The sequence below is a fragment of the Hyposmocoma kahamanoa genome, unplaced genomic scaffold, assembly GCF_003589595.1.
Source record: "Hyposmocoma kahamanoa isolate Upper Pololo Valley unplaced genomic scaffold, ASM358959v1 138, whole genome shotgun sequence".
Taxonomy (NCBI): domain Eukaryota; kingdom Metazoa; phylum Arthropoda; class Insecta; order Lepidoptera; family Cosmopterigidae; genus Hyposmocoma; species Hyposmocoma kahamanoa.
Genome location: NW_020653492.1, coordinates 6,297,401 through 6,314,785, shown reverse-complemented (window position 1 = coordinate 6,314,785; position 17,385 = coordinate 6,297,401). Strand labels below are relative to the sequence as shown.

At 36.3% G+C, this 17,385-nt stretch overlaps 1 protein-coding gene across 1 annotated transcript in view; it reads left to right on the top strand.

The window, feature by feature from the left end:
* The window catches only part of LOC113240459 (neuropeptide SIFamide receptor-like), a 230,229-nt gene extending 213,087 nt beyond the window's left edge, over positions 1-17,142 (top strand). The window contains exon 3 of the mRNA XM_026477772.1: positions 16,086-17,142. Within this exon, the coding sequence (XP_026333557.1) occupies positions 16,086-16,854 (769 nt within the window). The 3' untranslated portion in view covers positions 16,855-17,142. The remainder of the gene's footprint in view (positions 1-16,085) is intronic.
* The last annotated feature ends 243 nt before the right edge of the window (positions 17,143-17,385 follow it).

The following is a 17,385-nucleotide window of genomic DNA, read 5'->3' as shown; positions in this document are numbered from 1 at the left end:
TCATTTGCATCGGCTTGTTAATGAAACTCGAGGTTGGTGAATTATTTCTGGCGTGGAAAAATTTATATCAATGAGCGAAATCTTTATTACGGTATGAATGGCGTAAACATGTTTTTTTAGAGTCGTTTTGTGATAGCTTTATATAAATAAAAAAGCATCTATAACAGATATCATAGTTTATAATAGTATCATCATAATTATTTCAACCCAATATAAGTCCCACTGCGAGTCACAGGTCGCCACGGGGAAACTTTTTTATATGTGACAGGCATAATGTGACCACTTTTTTTTTAATAAAACATATAAGTTAATTATTTGATCTTCATCTCACCTGGTGGAAAGTGACGATGATGAAATGATGATAAATAATGCCTATTCATTCTAGCCTTGAAAAGGCCCAAGTTATAGCTTTCAAGCGAGAAAACTGTTTAGGCCATGGTCCGCCAAAGTAACACAAAGCGAGTTGGCGACTTTACACCTTTACCAAGGCTTGTGAAGGGCAGGTTTCATTACGATATTTTCCTTCATCACTGATTCGAATCACAGACCTTTCAATTGAGAACCAACCGTTTACCGCCGCCACAGTTATTACACTTGAGTTTTTCGCTTGCTTGCGTGACTCGCTTCGCGCATACGCAAAGATCTGTCGCGTGCGCGCACGCAGGACTGTTCACGAGTCGCTCGCTGGCGCCGGCCGTTTGTTTTGCATTGGATTTCTTTGCGTTGCGTGAGTTTGATATCTAGCAAGCTTGATGTTTCCACAAAAGCAACAGGGAAAGTTTGCGGAGGACCGCACCACTGGTCAATCACAGAGCGGATGGAAGATTTCTACTCCGTGTACCCAGCCAACGCAAGCGACACGCGAACCGATTAGTAGTAGCCACCATGCTGGAGTATGGGACATGTTTGCCATCCTGGAAAGTATTAGCCACACGACGTAAGGTTCTAAACGTACAGAGGACGTAGACAGCACGTGCACGAAGTGGATCTTAAAATAAGAAACTTAAAATCAAATTAACATCAGATATTTTTGGTTTACCTCCTTCGAACCAAATGTTATTGATTCACCGACAACGTTAAAATCGCGAACTTTGTTTAATTGCCGCAATTAAACCGATAACGATCGTAACTGTGCAAATTTACGATAATGGTTTTTCTTCTTTTCAACACTTGCCTCGTGACATTTCGGTATTTTAATCACGCCGCACATTTGAATACTCTGATTTAATTTTTTATATAAATTTCGTATCGTTTACACTTTCTGTAGTTTTATAGTCATAAATTTCATTCTAAATAATGTCAATTACCATAAAAGTTCTTTATACCTTATGTTGTTATTATTTTATATCGTTATTATTGTTTTTAACCGACTTCAAAAAGGAGGCGGTTCTCATTTCGACTGTATATTTTATTGTTTGTGTGGCATTTGTGGCATTTGTGAACCGATTTTGATGATTCTTTTTTTGTTGATAACAGGGTACTTCAGTACCGGTCCCTTTTAAATTTGAAGAAAATTTTCCACCTCTAAGGGTTGTAAACTAGGGGATGAATCCGGTTTCGCTAATGTAATTCCACGAACTTTTGAGGTCGGTTTTTTTATATAAAATTTATAACTAGATACTAATTGATGGGACTCACATGTGGTGCGTCTGGCAGTAAGCGTCAGGCCTGTCTATAACAATTGCAGTGCAGAGTTTTAAATCACGTATTTTTGTGAAATAAAAAAATGTAAAGCTATAAATAATAAGTTTTCAATAGCAATAAGGCTTATGAAAGAGTTCATCCAGGGAAATACTGCCACCTTACCTATTTCTGCCGCCAAGCAGTAAAGTTAGCATTAGGTACTGCGTTCCGGTTTTGAAGGGTAAGGGCGCTGGTGAAATTACAGGCACATGGGACTTGTTAACTTATGTCTCAAAATGACGGGTGCAGTGACAGCGCCACTCAGATCTTTGCGATATAAAACTCTGAGTGGCACTACAACTGCCCCCGTAGCATGGCTACGCATGATAGTCGCGACGCCCGCGATGAAATTGAAATAAGCGCTCCCCTATTGACTGTCTAAATTAGATCTGATTGAGACAGCCGTGTAGCTATGGACAGACGTGTCGCTTGCCACTTGTTCATCTCGTGACTTTTTTTGTGAAAATACTCCGAAAGTTTGGTAGTATTATAGATACAAATTGATATAAATTTATAAGACATAAAGTACACTCAATTACATTAACATCTTTTAACATCGACTTAATTGACTATTATTGAAAAAAAAAAGTTTTTGTGGCAAAGCCGAAATAGTTAAAAATTTAAAATAATAGTAATAATAATAAATAACATCTAAATAACATCAACATGGCCCCGCACTAGGGAAACCCTGTGTCGCGGGTGCCATAGACACACAAGTAGACAACCACAAATGACACCCAAACTCACGAGAGAAATAAATGTAGGTCATACAAATATTTCTCCCGGCCCGGAAATCGAACCTGGGACCTCTGCGTGGCAGTCTAGCATAGTAACCGTTAGGCCACGGAGGCAGTTAATTAACACTTTGAAAATATAGGTCATTAACACTTTGAAAACCGCGTTAAAATTAACTGCAATGTCTTTATGACATTAAGTGTACTTTTCTTATTGAAAATAAATATTTTTTTATTGCACATTAAAATTAAAATACAAAAGTGTAACACAACAAACTAATTTAAGTTACAAAAGAAGCTGCTATGAAAAGATATCTATGTTTTAACAGAAGTGTTTCTAATAATGTACATGTAGTATAGTAGTTCCGTTAAATCTGCCAGTGTGTGTAAGCTAAAGATAAGAGTTGACTCTCGGTAAACCCGTACCTGATCTCCATTAAGCTCCTGTTCATTCAACCAGAACTAGACTATAACCTATATATTTTATGGACGCAATCTTTTTTATTATATGTTTTCTTTTTCTAGTACTATTCTTCCCGTCAGTCCTAACAATTTTCTTCTACGACGTTTCCTTATTACTAAATCATCCATGCGAGTTTTATATCACGCTAAATTACTTAGACCTGCGCATTGCCTATAAACAATGGGTCAGAGGTAGTCAACCCTGTGGTTTACTTCAAAACGGAAAGTAAAAGCTCTCATTTCAATCATATCAAGAACTTGCAGGAAGCTTTTCGCTTCCACATTTATATGTGGAATTTCCTGCCTGCAGACTTGTTCCCCCAAACGGCATAACTTGGGCGTTCTCAACGAGAAGTCTACGCTCCATGGTTGACCTCATCGTCGCTTTCCATCAGGTGAGATGGAAGTCAAATGCGCACTAATTTTTTTTAATAAAAAAAGTTAAAATTTTCGTGGCCCAGTTGTAGTTAGCGAAACAATCCTCAATACTTGTTAACATCGATCTGATCAGTAACAAGACTAAGGCTCAATTTACATTGCCGCGACACGGAAAGGGACGGAAGCGTTAATTCACCTCGCTGCGCGAGAAGACACGCGCAGTCCCTAGAATGCCCCTTGAGGCTGTAGTATCTCATCGACATTTGACATCACGCTGTGTCTACCTTCTCGCCACTTCGCTGCGAAAATTCCCACGGAAGTTGTTTTATGGCTCGTATCTAGTTTGTGCGTTATACAATTGACATAATATTAATTTTGCTATGTATAATTTCGTTACAAAAACTCGCTTCCATTCTGTTCCGCCCCAATGTAAATTGACCCTAAAATTATTAACAAAACTCTAAACTCAAAAGACGAATAAAAACGTATAGCATTAAATTACACAGTTGTTTAACAACAAAATAGTGTATAAAACATATTATTATTACGAATCTTATGATAAAACGCTTCAATGTCGGCACTTTGCGATCTCGTACAAGGGGTAAAGTTATAATTGCATCGACATTGCACCTTTTACAGAGTAATCAAGAGCTATAATCAGTTTTTGAACGACAATTATGTTCACTTAATAATAGTGATAACTTTGCCGATTTTATAGAGTCCAGTACGTAATATATAACTGGTGAAATTTTGTTGTTCACTTACCTACTTTGCAATTCTTGTTAATTATAATCTTTAACCTTAGTTACATTAAGAAACGTCTTAATTTTGTCAGTGTGTAATATTTACAAATAATTATGTAATTTAGTTTTATGTAGGTACCACAACACCAAAATTACGTTTGTTTACAGGGTAATTAGTAATATTTTACAATGCAAACTCGCAGGATTATATTACAACAGGATCATTAACAACAACTTTTTCACCTCACTAGCTCGAAAAGGCTTTCTTAGAAACCTGCGCACAAAAGCGTGGAAAGTTTTTGAAATTCGAATTTGACGATGCACTGCGGTGCACCCAACATTTTCTTTCGATGAAAAATAATCTCGGTACAGAGTACTAAAAAAACCGACCTCAAAAGTAAGTGGAATTACGTCAATTTGCTAAGTTTTATTGAAATATCCCCTAGTTCGCCACTATACAGGACTTGGCACTGGAGATAATAAAAATCGGTTCTCACTACTCAAAGTATATTGACTAGAGTGAGAAAAACGTCTTGAAATGAAGAAATAGCAAAATCAACCATTAAAGTAATAACTCCTAAATTAAAGTTAGGCGCTATTTATAAAAATGAATCATTATGCGTGAACAGCCACCCTTCGAGGTGGATGCTTTTCTTCAAAATGAAATGGACCACTATGGAAATACCCTTATTCCAACAAAAAACTAATCATGAAAATCCAAACAAATACCGGAGTTATCGCGTAACATACATACAAAAAAAAAGAAAGAACATACAGAGGAATTGAGAACCTCCTCCTTTTTTGAAGTCGGTTAAAAAGGTAATGACACGTTCAAGTACGCTATTTGTCGTACATTACTTACTTATGTAATATGAATCCGTTGGTAAATTTTAGTCTTATTATTGTTGATATTTAATTGACAATGATAACTAATTGTGTTTATTAAATTATTTTAAGTCGTCAAAAAACTAAAATAATTGCAATAATTACTTAATCACACAAAATAAAAGTACAAGCAGGAAATAAATTGATCAGGTGTAAATTCAGAACGCATCCGAAGATTTATAACAAGATATATAATTTAAAAAACTGATGTTTTATAGTTCAACTGTTTTTCTTTCATCTACCATTTTTTTCGCTATAGTGAGGTGAAAAGTTGTGTGTTTCGCTCCGCACCAAAGTTGCTTTGCGTCTCGTGCCTTGGAACCCCCGCTACGCTCATGAATATATTTTTGAACCACGAGCGAAGCGAGTCTTTGCTTCCTTCGCTTGCTCAGGTTTCAAAACAAGCACTCGCGTCAAACAACAACTTTGCAGCCTTGCATAACAAGTAACTATTGTTCCATGACTTTTTACGAAACAATATAATAAATTTACCAAACATAAACTTTTAAGTTTTTGTTGTAATGTCTAACACTTTTTAGATAGGTATTTGGTAGAATAAGTTCAAAATTGCCACCGTTAAAGATATGTATCTGGCTGAGTGAAGAAATACATTTCTCACAGATGGCACTACGGCAAACAAAAGTTAAAAACCAAAAACAAAGATCTGCAACAAGCACGTAGAAAAATTCGTACGGTCCGCTAGTTCGTTCCGTGGCTTAGTTGGCATAGCGTCTGGCACGGTTTGCTAGAAGACGTTGGTTCGAATCGAGATGATGGTGCTTGCAATTAGCACATGAACACATTATGTGCAATATATACGTTGTACTGTTCGGAGGGATCTCCTATAAAGAGAGTTCAACGTCTTTAAACACGTTTATGAAGTATTGGAAAGGTTAATTTGGTTTAATAACATTTTCTTCGCTTAAGAAAGTAAGACATCAGTTACGCAGGGCGTTCAACGTAGAAAGCAAGCGTTCTCCAAAGAAACTACGAATTCTTTTAACGTCTTAAAGAACCCATCTCTCAAAACGCTCGCTAATGAAGTGGAAAAGATATCGTAGGAGATAATGTAACTCCGTTAATAAATAGCACATGTCATTTCATCGGCGATAATGACAGACGGCGCCGGCGTGGCATTGACACCAATATTTCATGATTGACGTTATTATTTAATGAGCTGTTTGTTTTAGTAAACGGTCGAGTGTGCGAGGAAAGTGTGTAAGAAATACCTCTTTGACAACGATGAAAGTTAAAACGCTTGTGGACGATTTCATGCAGATTGTGCAATTGCAAGTGCAATTGCGCATAGCTGACACTCAAGTGCAACTTGAGTGTCAGCTATGCGCCACCTTACACTTAACATCAGTTGTATTAAAGATACATAAACTAACTATTGGCAATCGTCCATCTACCGAAAGTGTTACGCTGCTTAGTTATTTAGGGACCTTGTATTTTTTTTCCATGATTTGGTTAGCAAGACGCAAGAATTAAAACTAAGTGACCCCATAAATCCTCTCCGACATACACTCTCCTATTTATCATATTGTAACCTCGGCCAAAGCTTATGTAAACATGGTCTGTAATGGTAATAAAGCTGAACTGTGATGTAATAATAAATTACGCCACATCTGCGTATCGGGATTTTCGGAATCAAACAAACAAGGGTAGTTTACTTTAAGGTCACCTCTAGGAAGAACCTCATTTTCTTGCTACAGATGATAAAGGATTATATATCGTACTTTGATATAGTATAGCATGTAGTCTGAACAGGGTCAATGCTACGTCAGGTTTGACATTCAATATTTAAATTTTACTTGCGTTGAGCATGGTACAAAAAAAAATATTCAAAATTGGTGAGCTCTTGGGTGTGCCTCTGTTTATGAACAAAACTCATGTTTAATTATATTCTGTAGCTTTCATACTTGAGTGCCGTAATAAAACAATTACAGCGTCTCATGCCCCTGCGTCTAGTTACAATTTGTATGAGAATTAAGACGTTGTGAACGTAGATACCATAATGATGAATTTGGTTGGAAAATTTGCTTTTAGACGAATTTTTTTTTTACCGAAGCTAAATGAGCTTCGATATTTTTACCGAAGCTAAAGGAGCTTCGGTATTTTTACCGAAGCTAAAGGAGCTTCGGTAAAAAAAAGCAGGGGATTCGATGATAATGAAAGGCATTGGGTACGGGTAACTTCTTATAGTCTTAAAATTAATTCAGGAGAAGGTTTGCAAACATAAGATTGGGAGTGCGGTTCCCAGAAACCCTGTCTCGCGGGTGCCATGGACACACACATGGACAACCATTAATTACACCCAAACTCATGAGAGAAATAAATGCAGGCCATACAAATATTTCTCACAGCCCGGGAACCGAACCTGCGACATCTGCGTGGCAATCCGGCATGGTAACCGTTCGGCCACTGAGGCAGTTAATTAACACTTTGAAAATATAGGTCATTAACACTTTGAAAAAAGCGTTAAAATTAACTGCAACGTCTTTATGATATTAAGTGTACTTTTCTTATTGAAAATAAATATTTTTTTATTGCACATTTAAATTAAAATACAAAGATACGACGCAAGTGCTTAGAAAAATTGGTGAGGTCCGCTGGTTCGTTCCGTGGCTTAGTTGGTATAGCGTCTGGCACGGTATGCTAGAAGACGTCGGTTCGAATCCGGCCGGGTCGAAGGAATTTTTTCTGAGTGTTCGATCTTTGTATTAATTTATTATAACAAACTAATGGAGTAATTTCATAAAAAATAATTGAATATCAATTCAATAAAAATTTAAAATACCTTAAAATTAAAGCAAGCAACGTTCAAAAACACAACATGTTTACCCGAAAATGATATCTCGTTTCTAGTTCAAGATAATTTACTATTCAAAGTTGTGTTTACATTAATCGGATTTATACGTAACTATGAATAATACAAACTTATTGTTTAAGTAAGTTGTTGTTGTTATATAATTCACCACGTATCTGGAAACTGTCTATTTCAAGCAAAGTTTGTGACTATAGGTTTCTACCTTAGGCGTAAGTGCGCCTGGTGTAAAGTAAGCGACACACCTGTCCATAACGAAAAGATCTGAGGGGCACTGCCACGGGACCCTCGCCCTGAGACATAGACAAGTCCCACGTGCGTTTAATTTCACTAGCACCCTTAACTCTTCAAATCCGAAACGCAGTAATGCTCACGTTACTGCTTGGTAGAAATAGGTAAGATAGCAGAGCTTGTTTGGACGATGTCTTTCACAATGACCTCTATTGCCATTACAATTCTATATACCATCGATTATCTAAGGATAATGCGGGTTAGCAATTTTACGAGTTTTCCAAACTGTGAGCTGTCTTCTACATGTAGGTTTAATTTTTGCATTCACCGTTAGCGAGAAGCAACCCTACTAAACATTCACAAATGTAAAGTAAAAAAACAATTGAACTTTGTTAAGCGGTAGCCTAACATGAAAACGGTTGGAAAAATAATTGGACGTAGCTAAACAAAAAGCATCCAATCTACACCCACTTCCGAGATATAGCAGTTTAAAATTTAAAAGTGTTTCTCACTCTTGATTTATTTTCAAAAGTTATAACGTCCTGTAACGTCAGATTTTTAGTTAAGCTTATATGTGGATTTTTTGCTGTGGATCTAAGCGGTTAGACCTTAGGAACCCTTTGGTACATGTAACTCGTTTTTTTTGATATTTTTTTGGATTGGATGGTTTTTGCATAACTACGTCCAGTTGTAAACGTTTTCCCGTTAAACTGCCGCTTAATAAAATTAAATTAAACTGAAAAGTTAGGCCAATCAATCGTTCCTTTACTAACAATACTAATGGACTATAACCGATTCTAACAGAAGAACAACTATGTGCCCTTTACGTGAGCGTTGCATGCCCGGTACGTGCCCCCGAGACGCCATCATGCCGATGTCGCAAAAAAACTGCGAAGTGCCGAGAAAATAAATCTGTAGTTATCCCATCTACAGGGTTAACTACATATTTGTTTTACTACTCTATTTCTAGTCTAGCGTTTTTATGTTTGATGGATATAAATGGTTAAGTCTTGCATGGGTAGGTCACTTGTTTACCAATTTAAGGATAATTCTTTTTTTACGAAAAGTAGGAGGCGAATGAGCTGATGCCACGTGAACAGACGTACTAACACTTTACTTATTTCTGCCGCCAGGCAGTAATGTGAACATTACTGCATTCCGGTTTTGAAGGGTACAGGTGCTGGTGAAATTACAGGCACATGGGACTTGTCAGCTTATGTCTCAGGGTAACAGGCGCATTGGCAGTGCCCCTCTGAATGGCATTGCAACTGCTATGGACAGGCGTACCGCTTACTACCAGGCGCACGACTTGTTCATCCCGTCACTTAGTAGCATACGAAGGAGCTACTTGATGGGCGGTGGTCATATTGCCCACGGACATCTGCAACATCACAGGAGCTGGTTATGCGTTGCCAGCTTTCAAGAGCCCTGTTGGCTCGCTTTTTGAAGAAGAGCACTACAAAACAGCATCTTTGCCCTATCTAATTGCTAAGAGTGGTGGTAGCCTGGTGGGAGAATTGTTGCTCTTCAAGTGAGAGATCGACGACTCGAATCCTTGTGCATGTACTTTATAACTTTCATTCCTAAGTCTGTTTACTAAAGTTGGGAGCAGGCTGAAAACCAGTGCTGAACGACTTCTGTCGCTCAGTGAATGCTGAGACTGTCCCCCACACCAAATCATTTGTTTTTTTTTTTATATACATATATTCTAAAATCTTGTTTCCTCTTAGTCTGTATTTTATGTGTGTGGAAATAAATGGTTTCAAATGTTTTCGAAGTTACGTATATTTTGTGATCTTATTGAAACTTGCACGTCGCAGTACGTTCAGAACCTTCGGAAAATATGTGAAGGCTCCAACCCAGGCCAATGGTCTAAACACTCTATTTAAAGAACCCGTGCCCAATGGTGGGACGTGCAGTGGGTTGACGGTAATGATGATGATAATTTTCGAAGTAGGTTCTAATACACTTTTTATTATTTGTTATTGCTGCGACTTATTTGAACAATAATATATAATAATATCTGTCTGTTATTTATAATCTTAATAATAGATTAAATATTTGCTATAAGTCATAATTTGACACGACGCACATTCCGCAGTTTTCCTTGGGAAAAGAAATTAGGCCTCAGACTGCCGTCTTGACGTAGCCCGAAGGTTCTAAGAACTACGTCGAAATCTAAAAACTATTTATCTTGTTTTTCTTTTTCTATCTCAACTGACAGTTTCATAATTCTCTACACGCTATGTCACTACATACTACGTAATATAACAGCCTTGTCTCTTGAGACCCGTGCCGAAAAGAAAAACACGCTTATTAAGTACAAATTATGCTTATACTAGCTGATCACTGGCGTTTCAAGGCACGGTGGACACAGTATAGACATGATTATCAGTAGGTTTTAGGAAAAAATTATTAAAAAATATAAATACATTTAAACCCATGCATTTGAATATGGTAACTCAATGCTTTCAATTAGTTAGGTAGCGGTGGTAAAGTGTAGTTATTTATAGAAGATAAACCGATATAGAAGGTATGCGACGAAGCTATATACTCAGCGCGTTTCTGTTCCATACCAGACATTAAGCGTGAGAACAAATTTCTTTAGAAAACAAGCGAATATGGATCGCAATAAATAAATAACGCGCACAGATAATTTTTTTTTACAACTACACCAACTACACCAGTTGTAGAGAGCGACAACTATAAGATATCAAAACAACGAAATTAACTCAATGGCGCTCTCCAGGATACCCAGACCAGGACCAAAATGGAACAGTTAGTCTTCCAAATTGTCCTACCAGGTATGGAACCTGAAACCTTCTTTTCTAGCGTCCACAATGCTTAGGTACCACCAGGCCATTGAGATCATCGTTTAGTTGAGGATAATTTGAAAGTGTCGACTTAGTTAGTTTTTTCGCTCTTTTTTATTTTGTATTATTTTACATATTTACTTTTTAAATTAAAAGTCGTCATAAAATCTTAATTTAAACTGAAATGTTTCGAAAAAAATTTTCAAAATGCAAAAGAAAACCACAGTAAAACGTAGCTTAAGCAACGAATAATATGTTTTCGAAAAACCACCGTCTACATCTTATAATTATTGTTAAAAAAGGAGGAAAGTAAATCTCAGGGTACTGGTTTAGCTTGGAAATAATGCATTCAGCTCATTGCACTTTCGTCAAATCTCTTAATTCCCTTATCTCTTCAAACAGCTTTCGCAGAATTAATTGAAGTAAATATATTAAGTTTGCGGAGTGTTTTCTAGCGAATGGATAAATTTTTATTACGATAAGTTTTTATTGGGATTTTATGCCTACATTTTAAATTGATGTATATATTTGAATGTAACTATGGCAGGGGATTTTATAGGTCAATATCGTGTATATATTAAAAATATTGTTCTTAGTTGTAATCTAGAAAATGCAAATGCATATTCGTGATGACATCGCCTCGAAGGATATTTGTTACGTTCACGAAGATAGCTATTTACAAAATGAGATTTATGGAGCATTATTTATTTACTATTTCGTCCATTTCATAGGTATTATATTATGAAATATGTATTTATCTAAGTATTTATATAATTTAATGTTATTGTATCACATAATTTTTATTTTCCTGTGCAGTGAATGATTAAATAAATAAATAAACATATCTTAAAGAATATTGTGTCGCGCTACTACTTGTCACAACTTTACTACAACCCAAAAGTCGTTCGTATCAAAAACAGGTTCGAGTTCATCGAAATATTTATCAATGAAATGTATCGATATTTCAATACGAGTTATTTCATTATGTGCACCACGTCATATCGAATTGTTGTCAAAGACATGTTTAAGTAAACAGATGTTATTGACATTTAATTATAATATTTCATATTTTTGTCTTTAATGGTCCACCACAGGCGTGTAATTCTGTCTACAAACGCATTCACACAGATTTAGATAAAAAACATCATCGAGGTCCGCACCCTACTGGCAATATTTAGGCAGCTAGTTTATTCTCCTATCTGCCAGTCTCCTAGTCATCAGACGCTTGACCCCCAGGCACCCAAGACTGAATATGGCGTATTTGAGTCTTTTGGGGTGTTCGACTGTCACATCACACACTTGCTATCTTGCTATCAGCCTCCAAAGCTGTGTGACAAAAGTAACATCATGACATATACTCGTACATACCGGTTTCAAACCGAAATCCCGTCTTGAATGCAAGCGTCTGTTAAATGATAAATTTACCCATTTAGAGTGAGTAAATGTTACGACTAGACATTATATAAATCGTCTACAATGTAAAAGGCTTAGTAGAACCTAAGTTAAGCCCTGAAATATTACAATCTCTTAAAAAGATTTAATACATTTTCCACGAATATCACAGAAAGCTGAAATTTACAGAGCATCGATGTTTTATGTCCTGGAGCCACTTATCTTTTCATCGTTTTTGTTCGTACCAGAATTTAATACAAGCTTGATGTTAAAGAAGATTGTAATCACAAAATATTCAACCATTAGAACACAAATGTCATTCATTTTTTTTCATTCATTGATCAGTCATTCATTTTGTTTGAAAATGTTTCTATACAAAATCGGGCTTCGAAGCAACTTGTAGTGGAGTTAAATAATGAGATGCGAATTGTAGCTGTTCCTAATACTATTCACTCCGATATTTGCATAGGCATATATATTGTTTTGGAGTCATGTGACGTTAATTCTAATTCCTCCTTCCTAATGCCTAAGTCACTCCGTTTATTAAACAATTCAATATCGAGAATCACAAAATGTAGAGAAATGTAAATAAATTGCGATGCAGTGGCCAATATGCTAATATCTTGAGTGAGATACGTGTTCTGTAAAATAAAAATTGTTTCAACATTAGAAGCTGCGCCCCAAAATAACAAATTCTATATGACATAATACTGTGAAAATAAATGAACTAAGCGGTCCCGTCGTCGGTCAGTGTGCATAATCAAATATGACCACTCTTATATACGTAGTATTTAATTGCCCCTAAATCCATAAGAATTAAATGTTACTTACAGGATGGTACCGTAGCGAAACGGACAATGTTTCCAACCTGTAATCAAGACATTTTCATTGTCCTGCAACCTTTTAAAAGCAATCCATTAAACTTCTCAAACAGTGGTAAAATTTTAATGTCTGTTGTAGTCACGGTTAAGGTGAAAACATCTTGACACATATAATCTCTTATTAATCTTAAAAATACAAGAACATATCAAGTAATTTAATTGAATGTGTCAAAAGCACCATTAACGATAAACGAAAACAAAAAAAAATTCATTCACATTTTTGTAAGGCTGTTTTTAATAACATCAAAAAGGGCTCTTAACTTTGTACGTTTTTTATGCAAATAAATTTATATATACGAGTAGTAAACATTATGACATTTGAAAACACGTAACTTAGTTTTAAACCTCGTCAATGGCAAATTTTGAATATCAACCGGAATCTTATTAAAGAAGCTTATACCCTTCAATGCCCCTTAAATGAATTTGAAACTTTGTGAATACGATTGTCAATAATAGCTAGGTTATTTTTATTCCTCGTGTTAATGTTATGTCTGTCACTACTATGACGCTGGTGTAAGAATATTAATCTCTTTATGAATAAACTTGCACACCTTTCAAATAAAAATTACTTGAGTTCGAGTTTAGATTTATAAGTTAAATAATGCAGGAAGTGAGTAAGTTTTAGCGATAATTATCTTCTTTTTTATGTATTGTACACTCCTACGCATGAAGATAAACGTTTACAAGCTAAAATTATTTCACACATTTAAGACACTTGATAAATGATCGGAAATAATTTACGAAATGCCACTAAGACATGTCCAGCAGTAATTAATTGTTTACATTAAACTTTATGGGGCATTAATATGTCAGTTAATTATCATGAACTCAAAAACTTTATTACGAACTTTAACAATTATTTAAAAATACGAACGCATTAATAAGCGTTACTGTTTTACGGTAAACTAAAATTGACACTTTGAACTTTTGTTATGGTCTGTCACGTTTGTTCTGTTGCGAATGCCAATTTAACTGGCCCCAAGCATCAGATCGAGGTTACCATGTTATTGTAGCGTCTTCTAATATTCATAACTCAGATTCCAGCTGTAACTCTTAAAAGTGTTGATGATTTTTATATGGCTGCATGGATGTTCATCAAACATAGATAAGAATGATCTCGATTAAGTTAACTTTATAATAAAAAAAGGTTGTTAATGGTTAAAGGTTTTCAAATCAGGCCATCCCTTTGGCACCTACGATGCCAAAAACGTAATGCCATCCGCCTGTGCGTAAAACCAGTAAACAAGCTTACAAGGAAGATGACCCTCGTAAAGTTTGCTCGTTCTCTTTACAAAGTGACAGGTTGGCACTAATACTTTTGGTATTTTTTGGACGACATTAAATTTACTATTTACGTCTGCTACACGCCTTTCTTATCTTGCAATTTCGCTTCTTTGTTCAGATCTGTTTACGTGTTATTACGTGTCTTAGGTTTTTAAATTTCTTCCAAACTTTGTCATTTTCATTTCATTGACAGAGGATTAATATTAAAAATAAACGTTTTATGAAAGTATATAGAATTTGATAATTGAGATAAATAATACATAACTAGAAGAAAAAGCCAACATGTTTGCATGATGAAAAAATAACTATTAAACAAATAATCGAGTTCTTATTTATTATTGATACAAATATTGAACAAACTCAACGAAATATTCCTTCGATTCGACTGGACTTCAACTAGCGTCTGCTGCCTCAGTGTAGCTACCGCTCCGCCAACTGAGCTAAGGATCAAGGCAGCACATCTTACGAATTTCATAATTTTAGGTTTAAACGGTTTTTTTGCGCCTAGCGACACCTGGAAGAACTTATTTTTGATTGATTTGCTGTTACGAAATTCGTATCCACTCAACTTGGTGTCATCTTAGCCGCTCACGCGATACATGCAGCCGTAGACGCATACCACACCTAGAGGTGCCGGTGATGATTTTATACCGATTTATCGGATATCGAAGTTATAACAGTTTGAGATATTTTTGTTGGTAGTACGGAGGGTATTTATTTAGCAATGCAGAATAATAATTTTTATTTATAAAAACTTGTATTAAAACTGAATGCTTTTCTAATTTGCGAAACCAAATAGCCGCCATTTTGCGGTAGGAAGAGCGCATCGCGTGAGCGGTTAGTTCAAGTGCAACGATGATAATTTTCAGTTGAAAGCATAGTCCATAATTACAAATAAAAAAAATGTCCTGATGAATATACATGTTCAAGAAGGTAAACCCTTGGAAAGCCTGTGAAGTCTCTAACTCTCCTCTAAATAGAAGAGCCAACTACCAAGAAAGAACTTATAAAAAGTTGATACTAATGAAAGCTAATACTAATCTGAATAGAGGGATTTGCAGGCACTCTTTCGCGCGTGATACAGCCATTATGCGCGATTAGCGCGCATTTAAAGATGTTGGAATGAAAATGGAAAGACTGCGCTATTGCACTCTCTTCCGTTGTAATAAAAACGTTTGCTTAAATAACTTCAATACAAGTAATCGCACACGATTGCGTGAGCATACTTTGTCGCGCGCAATCCTGTACGCTCCTGGTCACGCGTGATAAAGTGTGTGTGTAAAGGAGGCTAATAATACTTGAACAAATTCCGCCGAAAACAAGTACGTGTCAAAGCAACACATGTTGAGCGCCAGTTAATTATCTTAGTAACAAGACATTATAACGTTACCATCCAAATTTATAACGTTACCATCCAAATTCAGATTCATCAGTGTAATCTATTTGCATATGTTCATTACATAACTTGTTTTCGACGAAACCTCCAATTACTTCACTGGTTCCAATTACTTTACATCTTCCACACAATAGCATTTAGTGCCACAAGAGAAAATAACTCGGCTCTGAATGGATGGACTATTACGAGACATTATGCGATTTAGACATAAACATCTATTGTATCTTTTGTTGTGTAATTCCTCGTATCTATCTATAATATATTATTCAGAAATGTATTACATTTAAACAGTATCTAATAACCGAAAAAGTAACTTAGTTACTACTACTTACTACTACAATAGTAGGTTTCAATTTTTTTCCTTTTTTTGTTACAGATTCCTCGCCATCTGGTGGCCTCTGAAATGCCAGATCACCAAACGCCGAGCCAGGATGATGATTGTCTTCATCTGGATATTCGCTATCGTCGTCACCACACCATGGGTCTTCTTCTTCGATCTTGTTGTGGTCTTCGAAGACAACCCCAATGTCAGACTCTGCCTTGACGTCTGGCCGAACCCTTTGAGCGAAATTCTTTACTTCGTCGTGGGAAATCTCATCTTTTGCTACATTCTTCCAATGATCCTTATCACACTGTGCTACATTCTAATCTGGATCAAAGTCTGGCGCCGAGCAATTCCCACAGACACCCAAGATGCCCAAATGGAGCGCATGCAACAGAAATCAAAAGTCAAAGTAGTGAAAATGCTAGTAGTTGTCGTAATTTTGTTTGTCCTATCATGGTTCCCGCTTTACCTCATCTTTGCAAGGATAAAGTTAGGAGGTCCTATCCAGAAATGGGAAGAAGATATGTTCCCAGTGGTCACTCCTCTAGCTCAATGGTTGGGATCGTCAAACTCCTGCATCAATCCCATTCTGTACGCCTTCTTTAATAAGAAGTACAGAAAGGGTTTTGTCGCGATTATGAAGAGCAAAAAATGCTGTGGACGGCTACGGTATTACGAGACGATTGCACTCCAGTCGTCGAGTACATCGACAAGGAAGTCTTGGCATTACAACAACAACAACCATACGTCGATCACACGCCGATCGCCGCCGGTGGACAAGAACGCGGTCTCGTTCATCTTCAACCACACGGGAGTGTAAGAACGGGAAGCGATAAGGAACTGGTTTTCACTAAAGCCGTACGGCACCGGGGTTGTCGGCCGCACTTGGCCGGCGCCCGCGCAGCAAGCGACGCGTCTCATCATATCGACTCATACGACAATTTCTATTCTTGTTAGATGTTGTAAGGTATGTTTTTGAGTTGGACCGTTTGATGTTGTCTTGTGCAGAACCAATTCGACTTTTCGTGACTAACCCAAGTAGCGTTTAATAAGTGAACATAATCAGTGGATGTTTTTTTAAATAAGGTATAATAACTTTTATACGTAAGTCGGTTAAAATGTTGTAAGGAGATTTTATTTTTTCACTGAATGAAAAATTTGATAGCGAGAGCGAAGCGCACACGAAGCACAAAGTTTTGTATGGGAATTAAGATTTTATTACATTTTTTATATTTATTTCTATAAATATTTTGGCATCGATTATTTTTGTGTTGTTAATTGTTTAATAATTTCGTCGTCTGTATTATATATAAATAATTTACTATAACATATAACGTATATGTTATAGTGT